A 20,379-nucleotide genomic window follows, 5' to 3' on the forward strand; every position below is an offset into this window, starting at 1 on the left:
GGCCGCATGCCCTTAGAGATGCTCCCCCGCTGCCCACCTGTGGCGCTTGGCGTCCGCGGTACTTGCACCCACCTGTGGTGCTCAGAGGGCGGCTGCTTCTAGTTCCAGCACCTGTGATGCACCCAACCGCCTTGCGCCCCCTCCCAAGGCGCTCCCTCAGTGGGCCCTTAGGGCGCACGCGACCCGCCCCTCTCTGCCCATTGGCCCGCGTGCCGAGCGGGCGGGGCGGCGGTTCCAAGGAACCGCGGCGCGGGCGGGGCGCACTGCCTGCAGAGCACCCTTCGCGACGCTGGCTCCTGGCCGCCTAGCCATGGACGACGAGGACTCGAACAACAAAGTCTCCCTCCGAATGTTCCTGGAGCACCTCTCCGGGGCTGGCAAGGCCATCGGAGTACTGACCAGCGGCGGGGATGCCCAGGGTGAGCGACCGCCCAGCCCTACCCCGAGGCGTGGGGGTTGCGGGGGGGAGGGGCGGTGGGGGGTGGGAAGGGAGGAGATGGGAGCGGAGGACAGGGACGGTGGGATCCGCAAGAAGAGGTGGGGGCGCCTGGAAGAAGAGATGGGGGGGTACCTAGGAGTAGGGATGGGAATACGAGGACGCAGGATGCGGGCACAGGGTAGAACGGATGGGGCGTGAGGGCGCGGGTAGACAACTGATGTGGACACCGGGGATAGCAGGGGCAAGCGCTGGGGTGGGGCGAGGGGGAGCTGGGAGAAACCAAAAGGAGTGCCAGGGAGAAACCAAGGGCAGGGGAGCCCTAGCGCAGGAACCGCAGGGTGCCTTCCGGGCTGCGGGACTGTGGGTGCAACCTCTTAAGTGGCCACTGTGCAGGCAGAGAGGAGGAATGGAAATGGCCGTAGGACCCTTTATCAGGAAACTCAAGTAATTTTTTCATCTCCATGTTTATTTTTTTCGTTGGAACTGGCGCGGGGGACACCTGGAATCCCTTGGACTTCATTCCTCGCCTGAGTCATAGTATGGGGTCGGACGCCCCTCCGTCAGCTGGGTCACAGCGTCACCCCAGCGCGGTCTTCCCGCCTCCCCACTCAGTGTCGTAGAAAAAACGGCTGGGTACCCGGCGCGCCCCCCGCGGACTCGCGCCCCCTGCGCGGCGCCGGCCGAGTCCCTGCTGCTGCACTGCGGGTCGGAGTAGGCGCGTTAGGGTCCTGCGCGTGTTGCCCTTCTGGCTCCGCACGGCCTCGTGTTTCCGATGGGTGGTTTTTAAAAAGGGCTTCGGAGGCTCCAATCTCCAGTTAGCTTCCGGCTCCTGACAAAACAGAAAACCGCAACGGGTCTTGAGGCCCGTCTCGCCCGGCTCCCTGGCTGGGGAGGGCGGGAAGCGGGAACTCCGAGGACGTCACTAGCACTGGAGACGGGATTCCAGGCACCAACCCCCACCCCCACCCCGCAATGTGGAGGCTGATTTCTGGGAGGGGTGGAGGAGACGCTCCTATCCCACACCCCTTGAACTCACGAATAGAATATTTAAATTTAAGGTCGGGGAGAGTCTTGTGGGATAGGTGACACGGCGCTTCCACGCGTGGTGGGAACGCAGGATTTCTCAGACCGTGGGGTTTCCGGGTCCTGGTAAATGCTTGGGTAATGCAGAACCAATCGCTAGAAGGCAGCTATCAGTGCTTCCCTGCTCACATGTCTTTGGAGCTGAAGGATCACAACGGTTTAAAAACGAGCTGAGTTCCAGAGCTGAGTTTTGGTTTTCCTTTCTATTCCTCCTTGCCCTTCCGCACTGCACATCAGCTTGAGTCCCTGACGCCTACTTTTCTTAAGTTTCGGGGCTACACACGATAGAGAGATGCTCAGGGAAGGCACTGGCCCCCACCACCTCTTGCGGGTGACCTTCTCTGCCCTTGAGCGGGGTAGGGCGTGGCCGGCGCGGGTGTGGCTGGTTGGAGCTCCGCAGCTGCCCCGCCTGCCCAGGACGCCTACGTGATGCCTGGCCCGTCGCTGCCCGCAGGTCCAGCGCGATGTCTGGGGCCCTAGGCACTTGGTGCTTGTGGGCGGGAGCCATGGGGACAGGTGCTCTTGTCCCTAGCGAGCCTAATGAAAACATGAATTGGCTGAGGGTACAGTTAACCGGCCCTGACTCCACAGGTGGGAGGTGTCTGAAGGAAGCAGGGCTGTTCTCATGTGGGGTAATAGTAAAGAGTGATCCCCAGTAAAACATGAATTGGCTGAGGGTACAGTTAACCGGCCCTGACTCCACAGGTGGGAGGTGTCTGAAGGAAGCAGGGCTGTTCTCATGTGGGGTAATAGTAAAGAGTGATCCCCAGTGTAAACCTTGCAGGCTAAGAAAATGTGAAATAGAAAGGCTGGGGTTGGGGAAATATGTGACCGGGTCCAGAGGTGCTCTAGGTCCGGACACTAGGGGTCTCAGTGAGGCTGAAAGTGGCTTCCCTGCCACATGGTTTCAAAAGCATTTGCCTACCAGGACATGAGGGACGCAAATTAGGAAGCATCTTAGAGTGAACTTTGTACTGGGGTTCCAAAGACAATGAGCTGTTAACACAGGAAGAGGAACTATCTCTTTAGCCATAGGCTTCAAGGTCAGAGTGTCAAGGTCATTTGAGAATGAAAGTGGTGTATCTGTTGACAAAAAAATAAATGTTTGTGGGGCATTATTTTGAGTCCTTGTCCAAAAGTTTGCATAACTACCTGACGGTGCAATAGGCAGAATCAACCTTGTTTGTTACAAATGCAGACCCTGCCACTTGTGAGCTGTTATAAACACAGAAGGCAGTAAGTCCACATTCTTTTTCACAGTGGAAAAAGACCCTTTGATATTTCCTTTTCCTGAGGATTATAGCTGAGATTTGCCTTGGTTGGTGTCTGCCAGGTAATTGGGAGATGCTGTTCTCAGCAGGTGCATCTGTTTCCTGTTCTCAGCTGTCCATCCGGGCTTTGACCGGAAAGCCCATGTGGCAGGTTGTTTGGGAATTTCCCCAGACAGGGCTGAGGCCACTGGTCTGTTGTTTTCTTGGAATTCATGCCAAGCACGATCTGTTTTGATCCTGCTCCCTGTTGATGGAGTGTCTGGATGCCTTTCTTTCTGAGAAAGCCAGACTTGAGGTATGCTCCGAGAGTCTGGGTTTAGTAGTAGCTGGTTTACAGATGCCCAGCAGAGGTTATTCTCAAGATGTTATTGGTTGCACTTTCACTCTTTGCTTTTTTATCTTGATTCCCGTTTATGTCATTGTTGCATTTTCCCTGAGAATGAAGAATATTGCTTGTAAGCTAGTGAGCCAGGGAAAATATATTCAGATTCAACTTCAGGGTATTTTTTTAATCAGATGTGAGATTCTGATAAAATTCCATGTTGAGATTATTCTAGCTGCTATTCCTCAGCTGTATTTTAGGCTCTGAGATACTAACAGCTCTTATTTCAAGCCTAATTATGTGACTCTGAGATTAATATTATTTTTTAAAGATTTATGTAGACATACATAACTGAGGTATAGGTCAGAGGTGCAGGGGTGGTGAGAGGATTCCCCAAAGACAGAGTGGGGATCAGAACAGGCAGATCCACCAAGTACACTGCTGAGGGGAGCAGCCGGCAAGGAGAGGTCTGCGGCACCATGTGGATTCCCTCTGGGGCCGGTGATTGAACTCCTACTGAAGCGGCGGCTAGCTTGCAGTGCTGTGCCCTAACCCATTGTGCCACCAAGGAGGGTCCCCAATATTAATTTATTTTTGAAGGTGGGTAGACTCATAAAGAGATCAAAAGTGACTAGGTTAAGGCTCTACTCTGTGACAGTTGCAAAATTTAAACCAAGATCTCTTATTCTTGATCCCAAATACTTAACCAATAGACCATGTTCTTTAGCCAAAGTTGTAAAGTCTAATTATGGCATTTTTCCAATGGAATTTATATGATTCCTTTAAAAAAACTGAAAGTCTTCTATTTACATCCTGACACTATCAACCCTGACCTGATTCTTTGCTATCTTCCATTGTCACAAAGAATGTCTGCGATTTTTTTTAAAGATTTATTTATTTGCATACAAGAAGTCAGGTGTAGGCCAGAGGTAGGGTTGGGGGAATGAGAGGATTTACCAGAGACAGTGGGGAGCAGAAAGAGCAGACCTACTGAAGTACCACTGCTGAGGGTAGCAGCAGGCAAGACAGGAGAGGTCTGCTGTGCCATGTGGGTCTGCTCCCTGGCAGGGGATTTAACTCATTGGTGATCACTTGATAAAGCTGTATCTGTAACCCTTGCATCAACAGGGACTCCCACTGTCTGCAAATTTTAACTTATTTTTTCACTAAAACAAATTCCACAGACCTGAATGGATAGACTCCCTGAGAGTCCACTCCCAAGTAATTTTGTTTCACGCACCAAAAGTGACTCATGGTCTTGGACATAGAATGGGGACTGTGAGAGGCCTGTGGCAGAAGGAATCGAGGGTATTCTTGTGTAGAGTGGATGTGAAAACCAAGGACCTTCTTGCCTACCATAAAGGAAACCTTATCATAATTTACAAAATGTTCCCTTACACTGAGGTGGTGTGAGTCTCCATTAACACTGACCTTTCACCAGGTGGCAGATACTCAAGTGCCCATGCGTTAACCCGCTCCCCTCTCATAAGGGAGGAAGTGAGCATTGAGACAGGATTCTGATAAGTGGTAGGACCAGGCCATGTGGGAGTGGAGTCCCTTAATCAGTGCATTTTGGCTCTTAGCACACAGCTTCTGCAGTCCTTCAAACGTCAGTGGAAATAAAATATTTGTAGAAATTCCTGGAATCTCACTAAGGAATCATGGACCACATCCCTTCACAAAGTGGCAGATGACTGACACTTCTAGCTTTCCTCTCTCATTATATCATTCTATGAATTAAGCCTCATTAATGGATGTCCACACAGCAATATATGGAGGTATTGATGCCTCTCGCTGAGCCCTGCTGACCTATGCAAAGGGAAATTGAGAACAGTGCATTCTGGGAATGCAAATAAGATGTGTCACACAGATGAGCCAGACCTTTTATGATCTTTCCAGAAAAGCATGCTTTCCCTTTGGTTACAGAAAAACAAAAGCTTGATATGGGACTCAGACCTTTTCCCCAGAAATTTGTGGCTATTTAAGTACTCTCTACCAACTGAGGGCTATGAGTAGCAATTACAATTATAAGTAAGAAGATAGGAGAAGAACCTGTTAAAAGCAAATATAGGAGCACAACAGTGTAATCCACATTGTAATTAAGTTAAAAAGGTGTCTTTGGATAAAGAACAGATGGTCCTATGCTTTAAAAAAAAAAAAGTAGTTATTACTTTTTTAAGGAACTTCGTATGGTGAGATATTTTTATTTGACATGAGAGTGCCAGGAGGTCCCATTGCTCACCCCTGCCCACTTTATTCTCTTTGTCTTCTCCACCTTGTACTTAGTATAGAGAATTACAATAATTGTGCCTGTCAGGACAGAAGGCAGCAGCTAACGCACTGCAGTGCAGTCAGTGTGCTGAGCAGCAAGAGGTATTCATAGAGCCTTCAGGTCCTGTTCTCTATGGTAGGGGGATAGGGCTTTCCGGTTTCACCTGCAAAGAGAAGAAAGTGGGTCCTTCCATTCCATCTGCCTTCCTCCTTCTTTCCCTCCACCCTTATCTTCAGCCACTTGGCCTCCAGTTCCAGGCCAAGGAACTGGAGCATAAGTGAAAAGTTGGCAGCCCTGATGAGGCAGTCCCCAGCCCCACTGCCCTGGGGCTCAGAGCAGCTTGCCCCTCTGGCTGCAGGGCTGGCTGAGATGAGACTGAGACTTTGTGGGTCTGGGGAGCCCTGAGATTGGTCCTTCAGGGGGACCCAGACCTCACCTGAGTCAAAGTCACAGTACTGAAGCCCTGCCGGTTCAGACATGCCAACAGATTCATGAGACCTTGGTGTTTCTCAACCTTAATGATCTTGACAGAGAAGATTAATATCAAATGCTTGATACAAAATTATGTACTGACGGGAGCTGATCAGAAAATGCATTTGACTAGAAAGTGCTTCCTGGGCTGGGGGCAGGTAGCCTCCTGCAGTCTTTCCTCCTGATTTTTTTCAACTCTGGTTTCCTGTTAGGTTTTGTGGCCCTTTTAATTTAACCATCTGCAGGTTAGCGATGGCCACCCAGGTGGAAGTCATGCTTTAGACAGGAGGAGGGCCCTTTCCTCAGGGAGCCACACCACCATGATGGGGCAGGCATTCATGCAGCTCACATGGGCTGTTTCCAGAAGGAATCTGTTTCCCAGAGGACCTGGGAAGCCTGGGGTCCAGGGCCTTTCACCTGACCTGCAAGGGGTGAGCTGCAGGAAGGTGTAAGCTGGTAGGAGGCTGGCAGAGGCTGGGAGGAAGCAGTCAGGGTGTAGATGGGGGAGGCTGGGGGAGGGGCAGGTAGTGAGGACTTTGATTTATCTGTGTCTGCTGGAAGCCAGTGAAGGAACCAGCTGCCTCTGATAAGAGCAGTGTGGAGAGGATATCATACTTAGGATATCTTGGGGAGCAGGACTGGGTGGAGGGCTGCGGTGTGGAGCTGGGCACAAGGCAGCATGCCACCAGGGAGGAGGGCCGAGAGGCATGGGATGGATTTATAACTGGAAAGTTGGACCCCAGGGAGCCACCTTGTGTGCTATGTGGAAAGGCCGAGTGTGGGAGCAGAGGTGGCGGCAGGGAGCTAGGGAAGATATCCTTTGTCGTAGTACTTAGGCTAGTGAACATTGGGAGGTTCATCGTGAAATGAAATAGCTCCATTAGGAGTCTGGCATGGAATAGCCAGTCCCTTAATGAGAAACTGAATAGTGTGGTTGGGGAGATACAAGGAGTAGATTCAGAGGTGCTGTCTGGTAGAAGAGAGGCAGCATGGGGAACCCCCCTAGATAGGCAACTTTAAACTATCTAGTCACCCCATTAAAAAAATAAAAGGAACAGGTGAAAATAAGTTTAAGCACATTTCAACACACCATCACTCTAAAGCTAATTTATAAGGCACTTCACATTCTTTTCCCATGCTGCCTTTGAAATCCAGTGTGTGTCTGCATCTCAGTGTGGATGAGATGGTTGCTTTTAATCACAGTGCACACAGTGGGACTCCAGGAGCTTAGCATCGCCCCCATTCAGGGATCCACACAGAACGCTGGTGATGAAGTTCAGTGACATGAAGGGGACAGCTGTGTTCCGGTGGCTGCATCTGCTGCGGATGCAGCCTGTGTTAGACACTCTCCCACTTGACCCCAAGCGTCCTTGTCCACATGTCCCCTTGGCTGGTTCCACATGTCCCCTTGGCTGGCTCCATCGTCGCCGCCTCTCATTTTGTCTTGAACAGCACTCATCAGGAGACTGGCATCGCTCCATGCTACCCACTCACTGCAGCTCCTCTCTACACCCCATGCGCCTGCGCCCCAGTCCTGCCCTACTTATTATCCTCCTCCTAGCACTTGTCCCCTTCTGCTACTGGGTCCCACTGTGGCCAGGATATTCCCCTGGTTCTCAACAAAGTAGTCCTGGAAAAGAGTGGACATGCCCTCCACTGTACTAGATAAATGGATGCATGAATGAGAACACCCTTATACTCGGACTTCAACACAAAGCTGTGGATAGTGCAGGAGCAGGAAAACTCCCACATAATAGCTTTGTTTCTCAGGGATGCCAGATTGAGATCCAAGCTCCTTAGGATTTTTCCCCCTTCATACTTAAACAGGAAGCTTGGTGGAGAGTGTTAGTAGCATAAGCATATTTTGGGCATATTTTAAGTGTGTTTCTGACATATTCTAATATTTTGTTTTTGTGGAACACAGTTGCAGAAGATCAGTCTAGGGCACAGTTAGAGCTGTGGAGGCCTGAGTCAGTCATAACAAAGCAGTAATTCGATTGTGAAGACCCCTGGACCTGTGCCCCAGAGACCAAGCCTACATCATCGCAAGCTCCACACTATGCTGTCACCTCCAAACACATAAACAATGGAATGTTTGACCAGACCTACACATCCACAAAAAGAAGTCCTTTAAGATAAAGAGCCTTAAAATAAACATCTTATGACACATATTTCTGGCATTTCTCACACATAGGTTGCATCTGCCCATAGAGATGACAACCCCCTAAAGAGTAGGGGATCCTCTCCCCGTGCCTCTTAGCTTCTCCTAAGAATGTTAAGTGACACCAGATACTCACTGCTAAAACAAGCACTTTGTTGTAGAATAGTCATTTTTCTATTGTGCTCTGCCCTACTTTCAAAAATACAAACTGCTACCTATCTCAGGAGGACAGGTACAGCTGACCAAAATCTCTTTCTGGAGCTATCCCTTGGGCTTATCCTCCCTTTGATTCGGAAAGTTAAACTCTTCACTCAATTTTTTCTTACCACAGTGGTGATTATTATTTCAGTCCACACTTCAGTACTCAAATGAGAACTCCACCAACGAGTAAGAGGACGGAACAATCTGAATTTACCTTTCAAAAAGGAGCTTAAATATGGCCAAGCCAAGGGAATGGTTATGACTACTGAGAACTGTGAGGGAAAATGGCTCCAGGAATCCCAAAATGGTTCAGTGAGGCGGCTTCCCACAGAGGAAGTGCAGTGGACCCAATTATTTTATTAGGATAAGCATAATCCTTGTTTCTTACAAGTCTAAATTTTATCAGAACAGGATCTCAGGAAGCTTTTAGAAACAGGAAGCTCTTACCCACACCCTGATGTCAAGGAAGAAATTATGGTAATGATTACCTTACCTGCTTGGTAGTTCAGCAAGAAGCTATTCAGGTGCGATGTCATGAAAGCAATTTAGAATCTATTCTTTCTAATCCATTTACAGTAATTATCACACTTTTCCCACTGAACACCTCCCTAGTGGCTTCAAGGTGTGTTTATTTCTGTTTCTCAGCACAGATCTAATTTCCCTGAGGACAGGGGTTTGGTTCTTACCGGTGAAGAAAGAGATTTCCAACTATTAAGATCCTTGCTTAGAGCAGGAGAATATTTTCCCATGGAAAATTGCATTCTGTGAGTTGTTTTAATTCTGGGTCTGGGCTTCTGAAACCAAAGCAAAAGGGAAGAATCCTCTGTGCCTGAGAAGGTTAGTAAATCAGCAGCTCCAGCAGAGGGAAAGGCAGAAACCGCCCTGTCTTCTGGTGGAGGCACTCAGCCAAGGCCTGCGAGACTACCAGCCAGCCCACAGACAGGCCCACTGCTAAGACCGGGCCACACTCCTGTGTGTGAAGGAGCCCCCCCCCAAAGGGTGTGGCTGGATTTTCCTTGGCTTTGACCTCCAGGCTTCCTTCCTCGCAGGCCTCCTCCTGCCCGCCTGGCCTAGCAGTGCAAATGGGTATTTACAAGCCCAAGTAATGTGGGCCTATCTGACGCTGTTTCTTAAGTTCCCTTTGGTGATTCTCAGCAGGTATTGTGATAGAGGAAAGTGGAATAGATATCTTTTACAGTTAGAAAGAAAACTAGGGTTTACATTTCAGCCCTGCCTTTTGCTGAGTTTGTTACCTTTGGCTCATCAGTTCACTCCTGGGAGCTGGACAGCTGTGTTCCAGGAGACTCAGGACCTGGCAGGCTTGCTGTGGATCCACCCAGTGCCCAGGCCGCACAGGGTGAGATGCCAGGTCCCTCCCCTTCAGGCTCTTGGGACCATTCAGTCCCAGGAAAAGAGCAGCTGTAACTGAATCGCCAGTCAGCAGTTGAGCGAAGGCCCTGTGAGGCTGGATACGCTGGATCTCAGGGTGCACTGTAACCTTGCGAGCCTGGTAGAAATGCAGATGCCCAGGCCCCTGCCTACCTGGGTACCCTGGGGCTTTTGGGGTCACCCTGCACAGCCTGGTGCAAGTTAGTGGGACTGTCAGTGTGGGAAATACTGGCTCACCCCTGAGGCAGACCATGGGCTGATGTGAGCACCTTCAGACCTCTTGGGACAAAGGTTTCTAGTTGAGGTCGGATTTTATTCCACTTAGGTCTCCTGGGATCACCTCTAGCTCCTGTCCTAGTCATCACAATCCCATTCCTTCTCCCATTTCTTACCTCTCTAAAAACGTGTCCTTTATCACACCTTTATATAAAAACCCTACAAATGAGATCTTCGAAGAAGGAGGGGCCAGGGTGGGGACGGCCAGGGCCCTAAATCTGGCATTAATGGTGCCTGTCACCCGGTGATAATGCAGTGCTGCTGTTGAATTGTTTAATGACTAATTTATCAATGACAATGTTCATAGGATAAAGTCCCAGACTCCTGGAAGCTGTGAACACAACCATAAGGAACTGCATTTCTATCAGTCAGGGTCCAAGGAGCGAGGCTACGATGCACACCTGACAGTTGCAGGTGTCAGCATAGCACACAGGGAGGATAAAATGCCACAGGAGTGCGTAATAAAACCTGAGTGTGATAAAGCACCACATGTGTGCGTGATGGGCGGGGCAGCCCTTTGCTGCCAGGAATTGCTGGAGTGCTGTCCTGGGGGCTGAAGGGTGCTGGGGTCCCACATGGGATGTGGCCCCCACAGTCATAGGGTGCTCCTGGGAGCTGTGTTCAGTCCTGAGAGCTGTGGGTCCTGCTGGCCAGGGACCTGAGGTTCAAAGCCAACAGGTAGGGAGATCTTTAGGGATGGTGGTCAGAGGGTAGGTTTTACCCGCCAGTCTCCGGAGAATCCAGGGGAAGAAGGTGGCTGTATTCATGCTTTAGGGAAAGAATGTTGATACTAACACAGAAAACATCTCAATAAAAAGGTGTGGGCTACTTAGGGCTCAATGTCAGCCTCAAATCAGATTTTCTTTGAGATTTTATGTGGCTAGGAAGGGAAGGGCAGAGGAAGGAGGGCTTTGGGGGTGTGCTTGACAGTTTTGAAAGTTAGGCTTATTGGGGTAATATCGGTTTGCAATACTCAGGGGCACATACATAGTTCATACCTCTGCAAATGTGTGTTACCACAGCGCACCTGCCACCATGTCCCAACAATTCTCCACCATAATCCAGGGGGCCACCTGCCACTCTTGGAATTCCATAAGACCTTATATTGTAGGTCTTAGTTCTAAGTTTAGGAGCAGTTTTAAGTTCACAGGAAAATTGAGGGGAAGCCATAGAGATTTCCCATATACTCCCCAGCCACGGCTTTCCCCAATTAACACCTCCTCCCACACCAGGTGGTGCATTTGTTATAATTGGCCCAGCAGCAATGCCTCATATACTTCAAGCCCAGCGTTTACAGGAGGGTTCTTGCTGCTGCCTTCTATGGGTTTATACAAATATGTACTGAACAGGTATCCATCATGATAATGCCATCCAGTGAATTCACTGCCCTAAAAATCCTGGTACCTTTCTATTTATTCCTCATCCTGGCAATAACTGAATCTGTTGGCTATCTCCATAGTTTTCCCTTTTCCAGAATCTTTGAAGGTTCTTTTAACAAGAAAGACACATTATAAATTACTGTTATAATAACAAAGAAAGGGGTAAAAACCTGTTTTAATCATCCTGGCTTATGAATAATGAATAATGTTTGAGAGAGACAATGGGGCTCAGGAGGAAATGTTGGTGGAAAACATTTTATGGACAGGTGCTATCAAGAAGATTGGCAAGTATCCAACTTGAGAGAACGAGGAAAGTTCTGATGTTCAGTAAGAGCGAGAACACAGGAAGAGGTGATAATAGTGAGGGTGCAATACTTACTGCACTTTGAGAAACCATCACCAGTTAATCAGGAGGTCATTCCAATGCGTGGTGTGATCAACTAGGTTTGAACGTGTGGCCCGTACCAAATGTCGTCTCCACAGATACAGAAATACTGAGCATATGTTTTACTTATAGATGTAAGCTAGTATGTTAAGCGTGGATTTATTTCAAAGATACCCCAACTTTTTCAGGAGTGTCACTTTTCAGAAGGGAACAGTCTTGACATTCTGGTTCAGCATAGTTAGAAAAGTGTCAACCACTCTTAGGCTGGTTTTCATGCCGACTGTCTCCTTGCCTGTTAAGTACAGTCCTAGAAATCTGTGCTACCGCCTAGTTCTTTACTTACCAGCAGTATCTCTTCGTGGTCTGCCGGCCTAACCTTTGTTTCTGAAATATTAATTTGCAAAAAGGTGGGTTCCAGCTGGCAGCCAGGAGCAGTCTGGCTGGAAGCCCACATGCTGGTCACCGCAGGATCGGGACCAAATCATTTCTAAAGAAAAGGCCTCTGTCCTGATGAGCCTTGGCTGGTCCACCTAGGCCAGGGAAGACAGGGCACTTTGCAGATGTTGAATGTTGACCTGTTCACTGGGGTCTGAACAATGGTTCTAGGGCACAGATGGCTTTTCTGAAATGTACCTTCACTGAATGTGCGACAGACTTATATTTAATTTAATTTCTTTTAAGTAAAGTCCTCTAGGGAAAATGTCCCAGATTTTTCTTGATTGGGTATTATTTATAGTACACTGGTTGAGTTTAATTTCTCTTTTGATAAAACTGTGTGACTTGTAACTAGGCAATTGACTAATGTATTTTTAGCACTGGTAGCTGGTGATGAAAAAAAATCTACTTTGCATGTCCACCTCAGGTAACAGAGCTTGCCAGGTGAGCCTCGGTCACAAGAGCTGGGGCCAGCTCTGGGGCAGCCCCTGCCCTGTCCCTAACACGTTCCCATTCTTCTTGCAGGTATGAACGCCGCTGTCCGCGCTGTCGTGCGCATGGGAATATACGTGGGGGCCAAAGTGTACTTCATCTATGAGGTCAGTGCTACCACACATTCCTGCTTTCTCTCACTCAGGAATTCCGCCCCAAGGGCCAGTGACCATAGCCCAGAGCTGCAGGTGACCTGCAGGCAGCCCACCTACCTGGGGACTCCTGGGGTCATGTTACCTGGAGTCTGCATACCCTTATTGAGATGCAGGGCTGTGCAGGAGCCTGTGATGGAGTGAGGGCCATTTTGACATCAAGTTATTGTTCTTTTCTTCTAGGGTAAATTCTCTCTAATTGATGCTACTTATGTGTACCTCCCATTCCTAAGGAGTGGCCTGTTTATTTAATGTAGAGACTGAATTTGAATATTAAATGGGGAAAAGCGAGCACTTAGAGCTTTGTATCATTAATATAAAATCTAGATTATCTCCTTAATAATTGTGTATTAACTTCAAAAATGAAGAGTCTGAAATAAAGCAGCAGTGATTATTCCTTATCTTCTGTTTTGAGGTCCTGGAAACTTAGACCTGAGAAATGATTGGTGATAAAGCACTAATATAATTTGGACTCTGATGTATTTCAAAAACTATTAGATAAAGAAAAAAAAAGTAAGCTTTAAATTTTATAAAGTGGGCCCTCCCTGGTGGCGCAGCGGGTTAAAGCACTGCACTAAGAAGCTTAAGCCACTTCCTCATGAGTTTGATCCCCGGTTGCCCCGGAGGAGATCCACATGGCGCGGCAGACCTCTCCTGACCTGCCCGCTGCTCACCTCAGCAGTGTACTTCGTCGATCTGCCTGTTCTGCTCCCCACTCTGTCCCTGGTGAATCCTCTCACCCTCCGCATCTCTGGCCTATACCACAGTTCTGTATGAATAAATAAATAAATCTTAAAAAATTATAAAGCATAAAAAAACTTAAATATGGAAAGAAGAATATTTTATTTTTACTTATACTATATAGGAATTTAGGAGTGTAAACTCACCTCTTCAAATATGTTGCCACACTTATCACCAAAGCTCCCAGAGTCCTCCACCGTAGCGGCCTTCTCCCTCTGCTCTTTACCTTACCACATCTGGAAGCCTCAGTTTTCTAGGCACACTTGTAGAGTTTGTTTTGGTTTAATTATCTCTCTTCATTTGCTTTGTTTCATTATATCCCACATTTGAGATCATCCTGCTTATATGTCTTTCTCCTTCTGAATTATTTCACTTAGCAAAATCTCCTCCAGTCCTATCCATGTTGTTGCAATGGCAAGAGTTCACATTTTTTGTAGCTGCATAGTATTCCGTAGTGTATTTATACAACATTAAGAAGAAAATATTTTTTAAACTGCTTAATTCCTCCAAAGTCAGTGCTTTATTCTATTACCCCAGCATTATATATGTGGTAGACTAGAAGGAAATATAAATATATACACTGTTAAAATTGTAGCAAATACATTTTGTATAGTTATTTTCTACTTTCCATCCTAAGTCTATTTTCATGTTCTAGTCATTCCTCAACTATTGCTTCAGCTATCAAAATTCCATCCAGTTGCTGTTGTGTCATTTACTCAGTCTTTTATTTACCCAATCATTGCATCCCCAAGCATCTAGTCAGGCCACTCCTCATTTTTCAAGCCCCATGACATAACCGGACCTATATTAGTATTTAAAGCTGTTCTGTGTTTTGTGTTATTACTGTGGTCGCAAAATTCCTCACAGACTGAGTTCAAAGGGATGGTCCTTCCACAGGGCTGATGTATTTTGCCAAAGCAGTTTTTGAAGCTTACTCCAACCTACGCCACCAGCATGCCATGTTCAGCAGTGGTGCTACCAAATCCGCAGTCCTGTGTGTGGGCTTCTAACTCCCGAGAGCAGGTTCAGTTCCTGGGTCTGTTTACTGAGTCATTTTCTCCATCTGTCAAGTGACTGTTCATAGTCTGCGCTCCCAATGACCATTTGCTCTGTGTTTGCCAGTGCAGTGTTTCTCCAAGATTTGCTTTGCTTTGCTTTTTTTCAACCGTGGTCTGTGGATTTGTTTTTACTCGGTTTGATGCTGTTGACGGGTGGTATGATCAAACATTTCCTGGACCATTTTATCATTTTCCATTAGGATCTTTGAGGGTCAGGTTGCCCTTGTGAGAGTCCTGCTAGCCTCTCCACATGGGCTTGCTCTGCTCACTAGCCTGGGCTGAGCACATCCCCACCTTTACCTTCTCCCTCCCTGTGATGTGTGACTTTGCATACAGCAACCGACAGGGAACTGCTACTGCTGCTGGAGAGCATGCAGGCAGGTGGATTTTTGGAGGGGAAGATTTGCATTCTGCCTTAGAATGTGAGCAAATACACACCCTGGCCTGGGAGCAAAGCCTAATGAGTGAGCCCAGGTCTCAGAATCTCTGGGGGTTCGAGCTCCCTTGGGCAGGACTTTTGGTCATAATTAGCAAGGTGTTTTCAGATTCCTAGAGATGAATCTACCCAGTCTCCTGCTGTGGTCCTGTTTGCCCTGGTGAAATCATCACTATTGTACCAGCTCTACCACAACAGACTTGCGGATGATGCCCAGCAGGACTCCAGGGACATGAGGATGGGTGGGGAGGAGTCATTTCAGTATTTCCTAATGAAGGACCTGAGTCCTCCTGTGACAGGTGACCTGCTTTTGTCTGTACTTGTCACTGGGGTGGGACGCTGAGAAAAGCTTGAACCCCTCCCCCCCCCAACCCTCCCATCTAACCAGCAAAGGGATGTACTTTTACCCCATAAATTCTCCAAAGTCACAGACATATGAATTTTAATGGGTGTGTGGGACTGGCACCAGGGGACACCAGGGATGCTGCCCCAGGTCAGATGATACAAAGGACCGGCCCACAACATGGAATTTTTTGACTCCCAAATGTCCTTAATGGCAAACATATTAAAGGGCCAAATCTCTTTTGGCATGAAGGTCAGTAGTCAGCAGGGTGAGGTAGGGTTGTATCTAGTAATCAAAAGGGTGGGCTAGAGGGTGTTTTGTGTTGTACCTTTGAATATTGAAGCCAATACAGTGACCTGTCAACTCTAAATAATGTCTAGATATGAGTTTTGTTGTATGTTTTTGTTTATTGATGGAGTGTCCTGCAATTGTGCACCTGCATTCTGATGCTACTGAGATATATCCAGACCCTAACAACCAGGAGTTCCACAGTTTAAAATTAAGGCCTTGAGAAGAAGTGCTGCAGGCGTGCCTGCATCTCAGCACACTGGGGCTTCCTAGGGCGGTATCTTGCTATAGGGGAGTGGGCTCGTTCTCTCCATTGTCAATCAGGAAGATGGCTCTGAGGCCCATTTTCCTCACAGGTAATGAGGGCTTTGTTACTGGTATTTTAGGGGTACTGTATCCTTCACATCCTGGACGAGGAGAGTCAGCTGGTAGTCCTGAAACTGCACAGACCCCACTGAAGATTCAGGTCCCTCAGTAGAAAACGACCACTGTCTTGATTTCTATGACAACTGTTCTGCTGCTCATGGCCTTGGCGGAGGGTGTCTCAAGGGCATGATTGAGCAGAATGGGCTGCCTCACAACTGCAATGGCCTTTTGAGGTGACCTGCCATTTTGCAACATCATCACCCAGCCAGGTTATTCTGTACTTGGCGACTCCAAGATAGGGCACTGAGATAATACAATGCTTTTCATGATGCCTCACCCCCACCCAAGAAAGGTAGAAGCTATTGAATGGCGTCCGTCTTTATGTCCTCACAGAAGGGGCTCCTGGACACCAGTCTCACCCAGGGGTTCTTGCATATCTTCACTTCCAAGTCCCAGGGACTCTCAGACCCAAAGGACTCCACCTAAGTGGGCATCAGTATTGTCTAGTTGAATGGAGTTGGGTTGGGGAATCATCTCCGTCACAGCCATGCTGAATCTTAGTGCTAAGGTTTCAGAAACCTATCTGTTTTTTTCTCATTTAGCCAACAAACCTCACTAAGGCAGCCTGGCTTGCTCTCCTTCTCAACTGGCCATCCTTTAGGTTGTATGAGGTCAGTCTCACTTCTTGTAGCATCTGCTTCCCTGGGCTGCATGCCTCTATTACTTTTCCATATCCCTCACCCCCGAAGTGCTGGCATGTCTCTCCCCAAAGCTTGGGGAGTTGGTTGAGATGTGGAGTGTGTTGTTGGGTGATGGGGATGAGTCAATGAGTCTTCTGGCTCTGACTCCTCATCTGTCCATTGAAAATCAATGACCTTTCCTGCACTTGGAACAGCTTTGAGATGAACTGGGCATTGGGGCCAGGACGGAGTTTCTGGGGTTGCAATGCCATGGGATAGGTGCTCTGCCTCCATGGCTTTGGGGCAGGCACAGAATCAGGGTGCCTGCCTGCTCTCATTCCCAGAACTTCTGAAGCCCAGTCTCCTTAGTTGACCGCTGTCTGGTCAGGCCCTGCTGGATGGGGACAGGGTTACCTTCTGAACCACAGCAGGACCATTGGCATTTGTGGCTGCCCGGTCCGAAGTGCCCCGGGGACCAAGCATGTTTGGCAGCGTCCCTGCCTCTGCCCACCCCTCCCTCTAGTGGGAGGGCCAGAGTGTCCTCAGACTTCAGCAAGCACCTCCTGGAGGCCATGCTCACTGTCTATGGGTTTTACCACTCTGGAACTATCTGGGTTCAAATTTAGAAGGCGTTGTGTTTTATTTCTTTAAATCATCGTTTTATTATGTGTCTAATATGTGTGTTCATTTGTAGTTTAGTATCTTGAGTCACCAAGACCTTTTGAGGTTACCAGAACCCACAAACCCCAACAGTGAACAGGTCAGCATTAAATAAAAGGGTTTTTTGGTTTTTTTTTTTTCTTTAGCAGAAAGTGTGTAGAAAGTATATAAATCGGAAAAAGTTGCCAAATTGCTGGCCTGGGATTTGTTGTCTGGCTGCTGCTGCTGCTGGGCAGTCTGGAAGGCTGTGAGGAGGAGCCTGTGGCACCAGCCTGGCGAAGGTGGGGAGCACCACCCCTTCTCTTCACCTAATGAGCTACTTATTGTTTTGCCTTTTAAACTGGGATTTTCCTTAGAAACCTATGAGTGCCTTTAGCGTCTTGGAGGGGTTGATGGCAAGTACATCACATGCTCTGGCAAGAGACTGCCTGGGTTAGGATGGTCAGAACTGGGAGGGCGAGGCCCTGTGTTCCACGCTGCTGCCAGTGTGGCTGCAGAAATAGTCTCATTGTCTTTGATTTAAGATGCAGTCACTATGCTGTGCACTGAGGCTTTTCTGCAGGTTTAAAGGAAACTCATTCTTACAGCTCTTTTAAATGTGACTGACTTCAGAGTCTGACTTCATACACCCTGAGTGGTTTGGTTCCACTCATACCTGGCTTGTGTGAGTATCTGCCATCTGTCTGTCTGTCATCTCTGTGTGTGGAAGAGAGGCTTAGGATCATGCCCATGGCTTCAGCTCTCAGCTGATGGCTGTCGTCATCAATCCTGTTTGTTTTGTCTTAGGTAAGTCAGGACTTCTACTTTACAAGAATGAGGGTATTAGGACAAGGTCAGGAGCTAACATCCTAGTTTTTGGTGTGCATTCCAGATGCCAAAGTCGACTCTCTCCAAACCCCACCCCACCCCTGCCCCCTGGCCCCAGCCCCAGGGAACGAGGGGGCTCTGTGCAGAACTGGCCTCTGAGCCTGAAAACCACACGTCACCCAGGCTGCAGTGGAGTGGGACCCTCCCTGGTTTGGGCCTCACTGGTGACAGACTAAGCTTTAATATGGAAAAGGTGACCACTGTGCAGTAGCCGTGGAGGTGTTTATGCCAACCCAGCAGGTCCTCTCCCTAGCATATGTGGCCTTTGCTAGGTTGGTGGGACTCCTTGAGCTACCTCGCAAAAGACCCATGACCCTTGCACCCCACACTACCTACCAATCACTAGAGCTTATCTTGCACACCTGGAACAATGAGAAATGACGGTTACTACCACCGCTGCCACCTTGAGTCCCCGATTTACACCAGCTCCCAGCTAAGCTCTTTCAGTAATCTCACCCTCACTCCATCAAATCTAGTTATCTCCAGCATGTCAGGCTTCAAACCCCCCAAAGAGTGGCAAGTTATTATTCCACTTCCATCTACTCTGTCCTCACTGAGGGCTGCTGTGAGCCACATGCCCCTGGCATCCTCACAACCACTCACACTGTTCCCGCTGTGGCTTTGGCCTCATTATGAAGTTTGGCTTAAAGAAACCTAATACCACCAGAGGGCTAAGTCAGTCATGTTTGTATATGATCAGATTTTCAGACGCACAAAGCACAAGACTGTACAAAAACGTGTTTCATGTGCCAACCTATTTTAGAATCTGGTGTTGACCGAATCGCTCCAAGAGCAAATTTGAAGAATTTTCGTTAGGCATTTGCTCTGAAGTCAGGAAATCAGTGAGCAGGGGTTGAGTTTCCAGAGACCCGGGCCTTCTGTCCCTGAGAACCGCAGGTGAGGATGCCTAAGCTGACATCTGGATGTGAAGCTATGCCATATGGGCCAAGGAAGCTTCCTCAATGCTGAAAACCTCGGCCTCCTGGAGACCCCTTCCCTCTGGTCTCATGCCTGCCTGGTTTCCTGAGACTGTCTGCCAATTCTAAGACTTGTCAACAGTTCAGAGACGACCTCGCCACATGGTTTAAATTAAAGAACAAATCTTTATAGGAAACAAGACCTTGTATTTATTCGAAAGTAACAAGAAGACCCTGAGTAAGTCTCTGAATACAGTAACTGCTTAGAAAGGCAGACGTGATAATGTCTAGCAAGTGCTTCTGAGCTGGGCCATCTTTGGCCACTCATTTCCTCTGGTAGTAGGAATGCTTGTCATTCACATTTCTTTATTGATTGAGGAATCCAGGAAATCAGATTCTGAAAAAGCATGATGTTGAGAAGATGTGGACCCAGCAAACATTTAAGCATTACAAAAGATCAGGCCTGCTTTGCTGTAGCAGGAGGCTAAAATTTCCCTCTGCCTCTTTCATTTTTGAAAATACACATGAAATCTCCCTTAGAGAAAATCACCCACAGCTGGACTAGCCCTTTCTCTATTTAGGATAGCTTTAATAGAAAGCTGAACATATATTGTTCAAAATGATGTGCACATGGGGCACAGCCCCCCTCCCCCCCCCCCCCCCCCCGCATAGACCGTCGGGACAGTAGTCACACTGTTTTTGACATTGCTCAAAACCTTTCAGTCAAGCAGCTAAAGTGCCTTCAGAGCCTGTGACATGCTCCCAGGTGGGATGGGGTGAGTCCAGGTAAAGCATTGTGCGGAGTGCCTAATTTGATAGAGCCAGTAAAGGTCTGTTGGAGACACCCTATGACTCAACAAAATGGTGTTACTTTTGGTCAAAAACTAAGTGTAGTTTTAAAGGCTTTCTGGTTTATTTTTCTTAATGTGAGTCATGAAACTGGTTCTGAAAGCAAATTCCAAAAGGAAATTTTAGAAAAAAATTTTTTTTTCGGTGATGTGACTACATTAGCATAGGTGTTCAGCCTTTCAAGATTTCAACAGGAAAATGCTCATCTGAATTTACAAATTACAGTGCACTGGTGTAAAACTAGTTCTTATCTAGTAACATCATCCTTGTTAGTGCAAGACAACTTAAGACGGAGATTGGTAGTTATTTTTCAAATGTTAGATGAGCTTGATGACTTTGCAGGCAGAAGAGTGAGTCATTCCCTAGCAACCAAACCCATGTGTTCAATCGTGAGGGCTTTGCACAATGCAGTGGTGATAAAATCATCCTTTTCCTTTTTTAATCCT

The 20,379-nt window shown here is 47.9% G+C and overlaps 1 protein-coding gene across 1 annotated transcript in view; it reads left to right on the forward strand.

The window, feature by feature from the left end:
• Positions 1–252: 252 nt before the first annotated feature.
• PFKP (phosphofructokinase, platelet) overlaps positions 253–20,379 on the forward strand; it is a 55,052-nt gene continuing 34,925 nt past the window's right edge. The window contains exons 1-2 of the mRNA XM_004691089.2: positions 253–419; positions 12,610–12,683. Coding sequence (XP_004691146.1) covers positions 311–419; positions 12,610–12,683 — 183 coding nt within the window. The 5' untranslated portion in view covers positions 253–310. The remainder of the gene's footprint in view (positions 420–12,609; positions 12,684–20,379) is intronic.

Source organism: Condylura cristata, unplaced genomic scaffold (genome assembly GCF_000260355.1).
Source record: "Condylura cristata isolate star-nosed mole 26May11 unplaced genomic scaffold, ConCri1.0 scaffold00030, whole genome shotgun sequence".
NCBI lineage: Eukaryota > Metazoa > Chordata > Mammalia > Eulipotyphla > Talpidae > Condylura > Condylura cristata.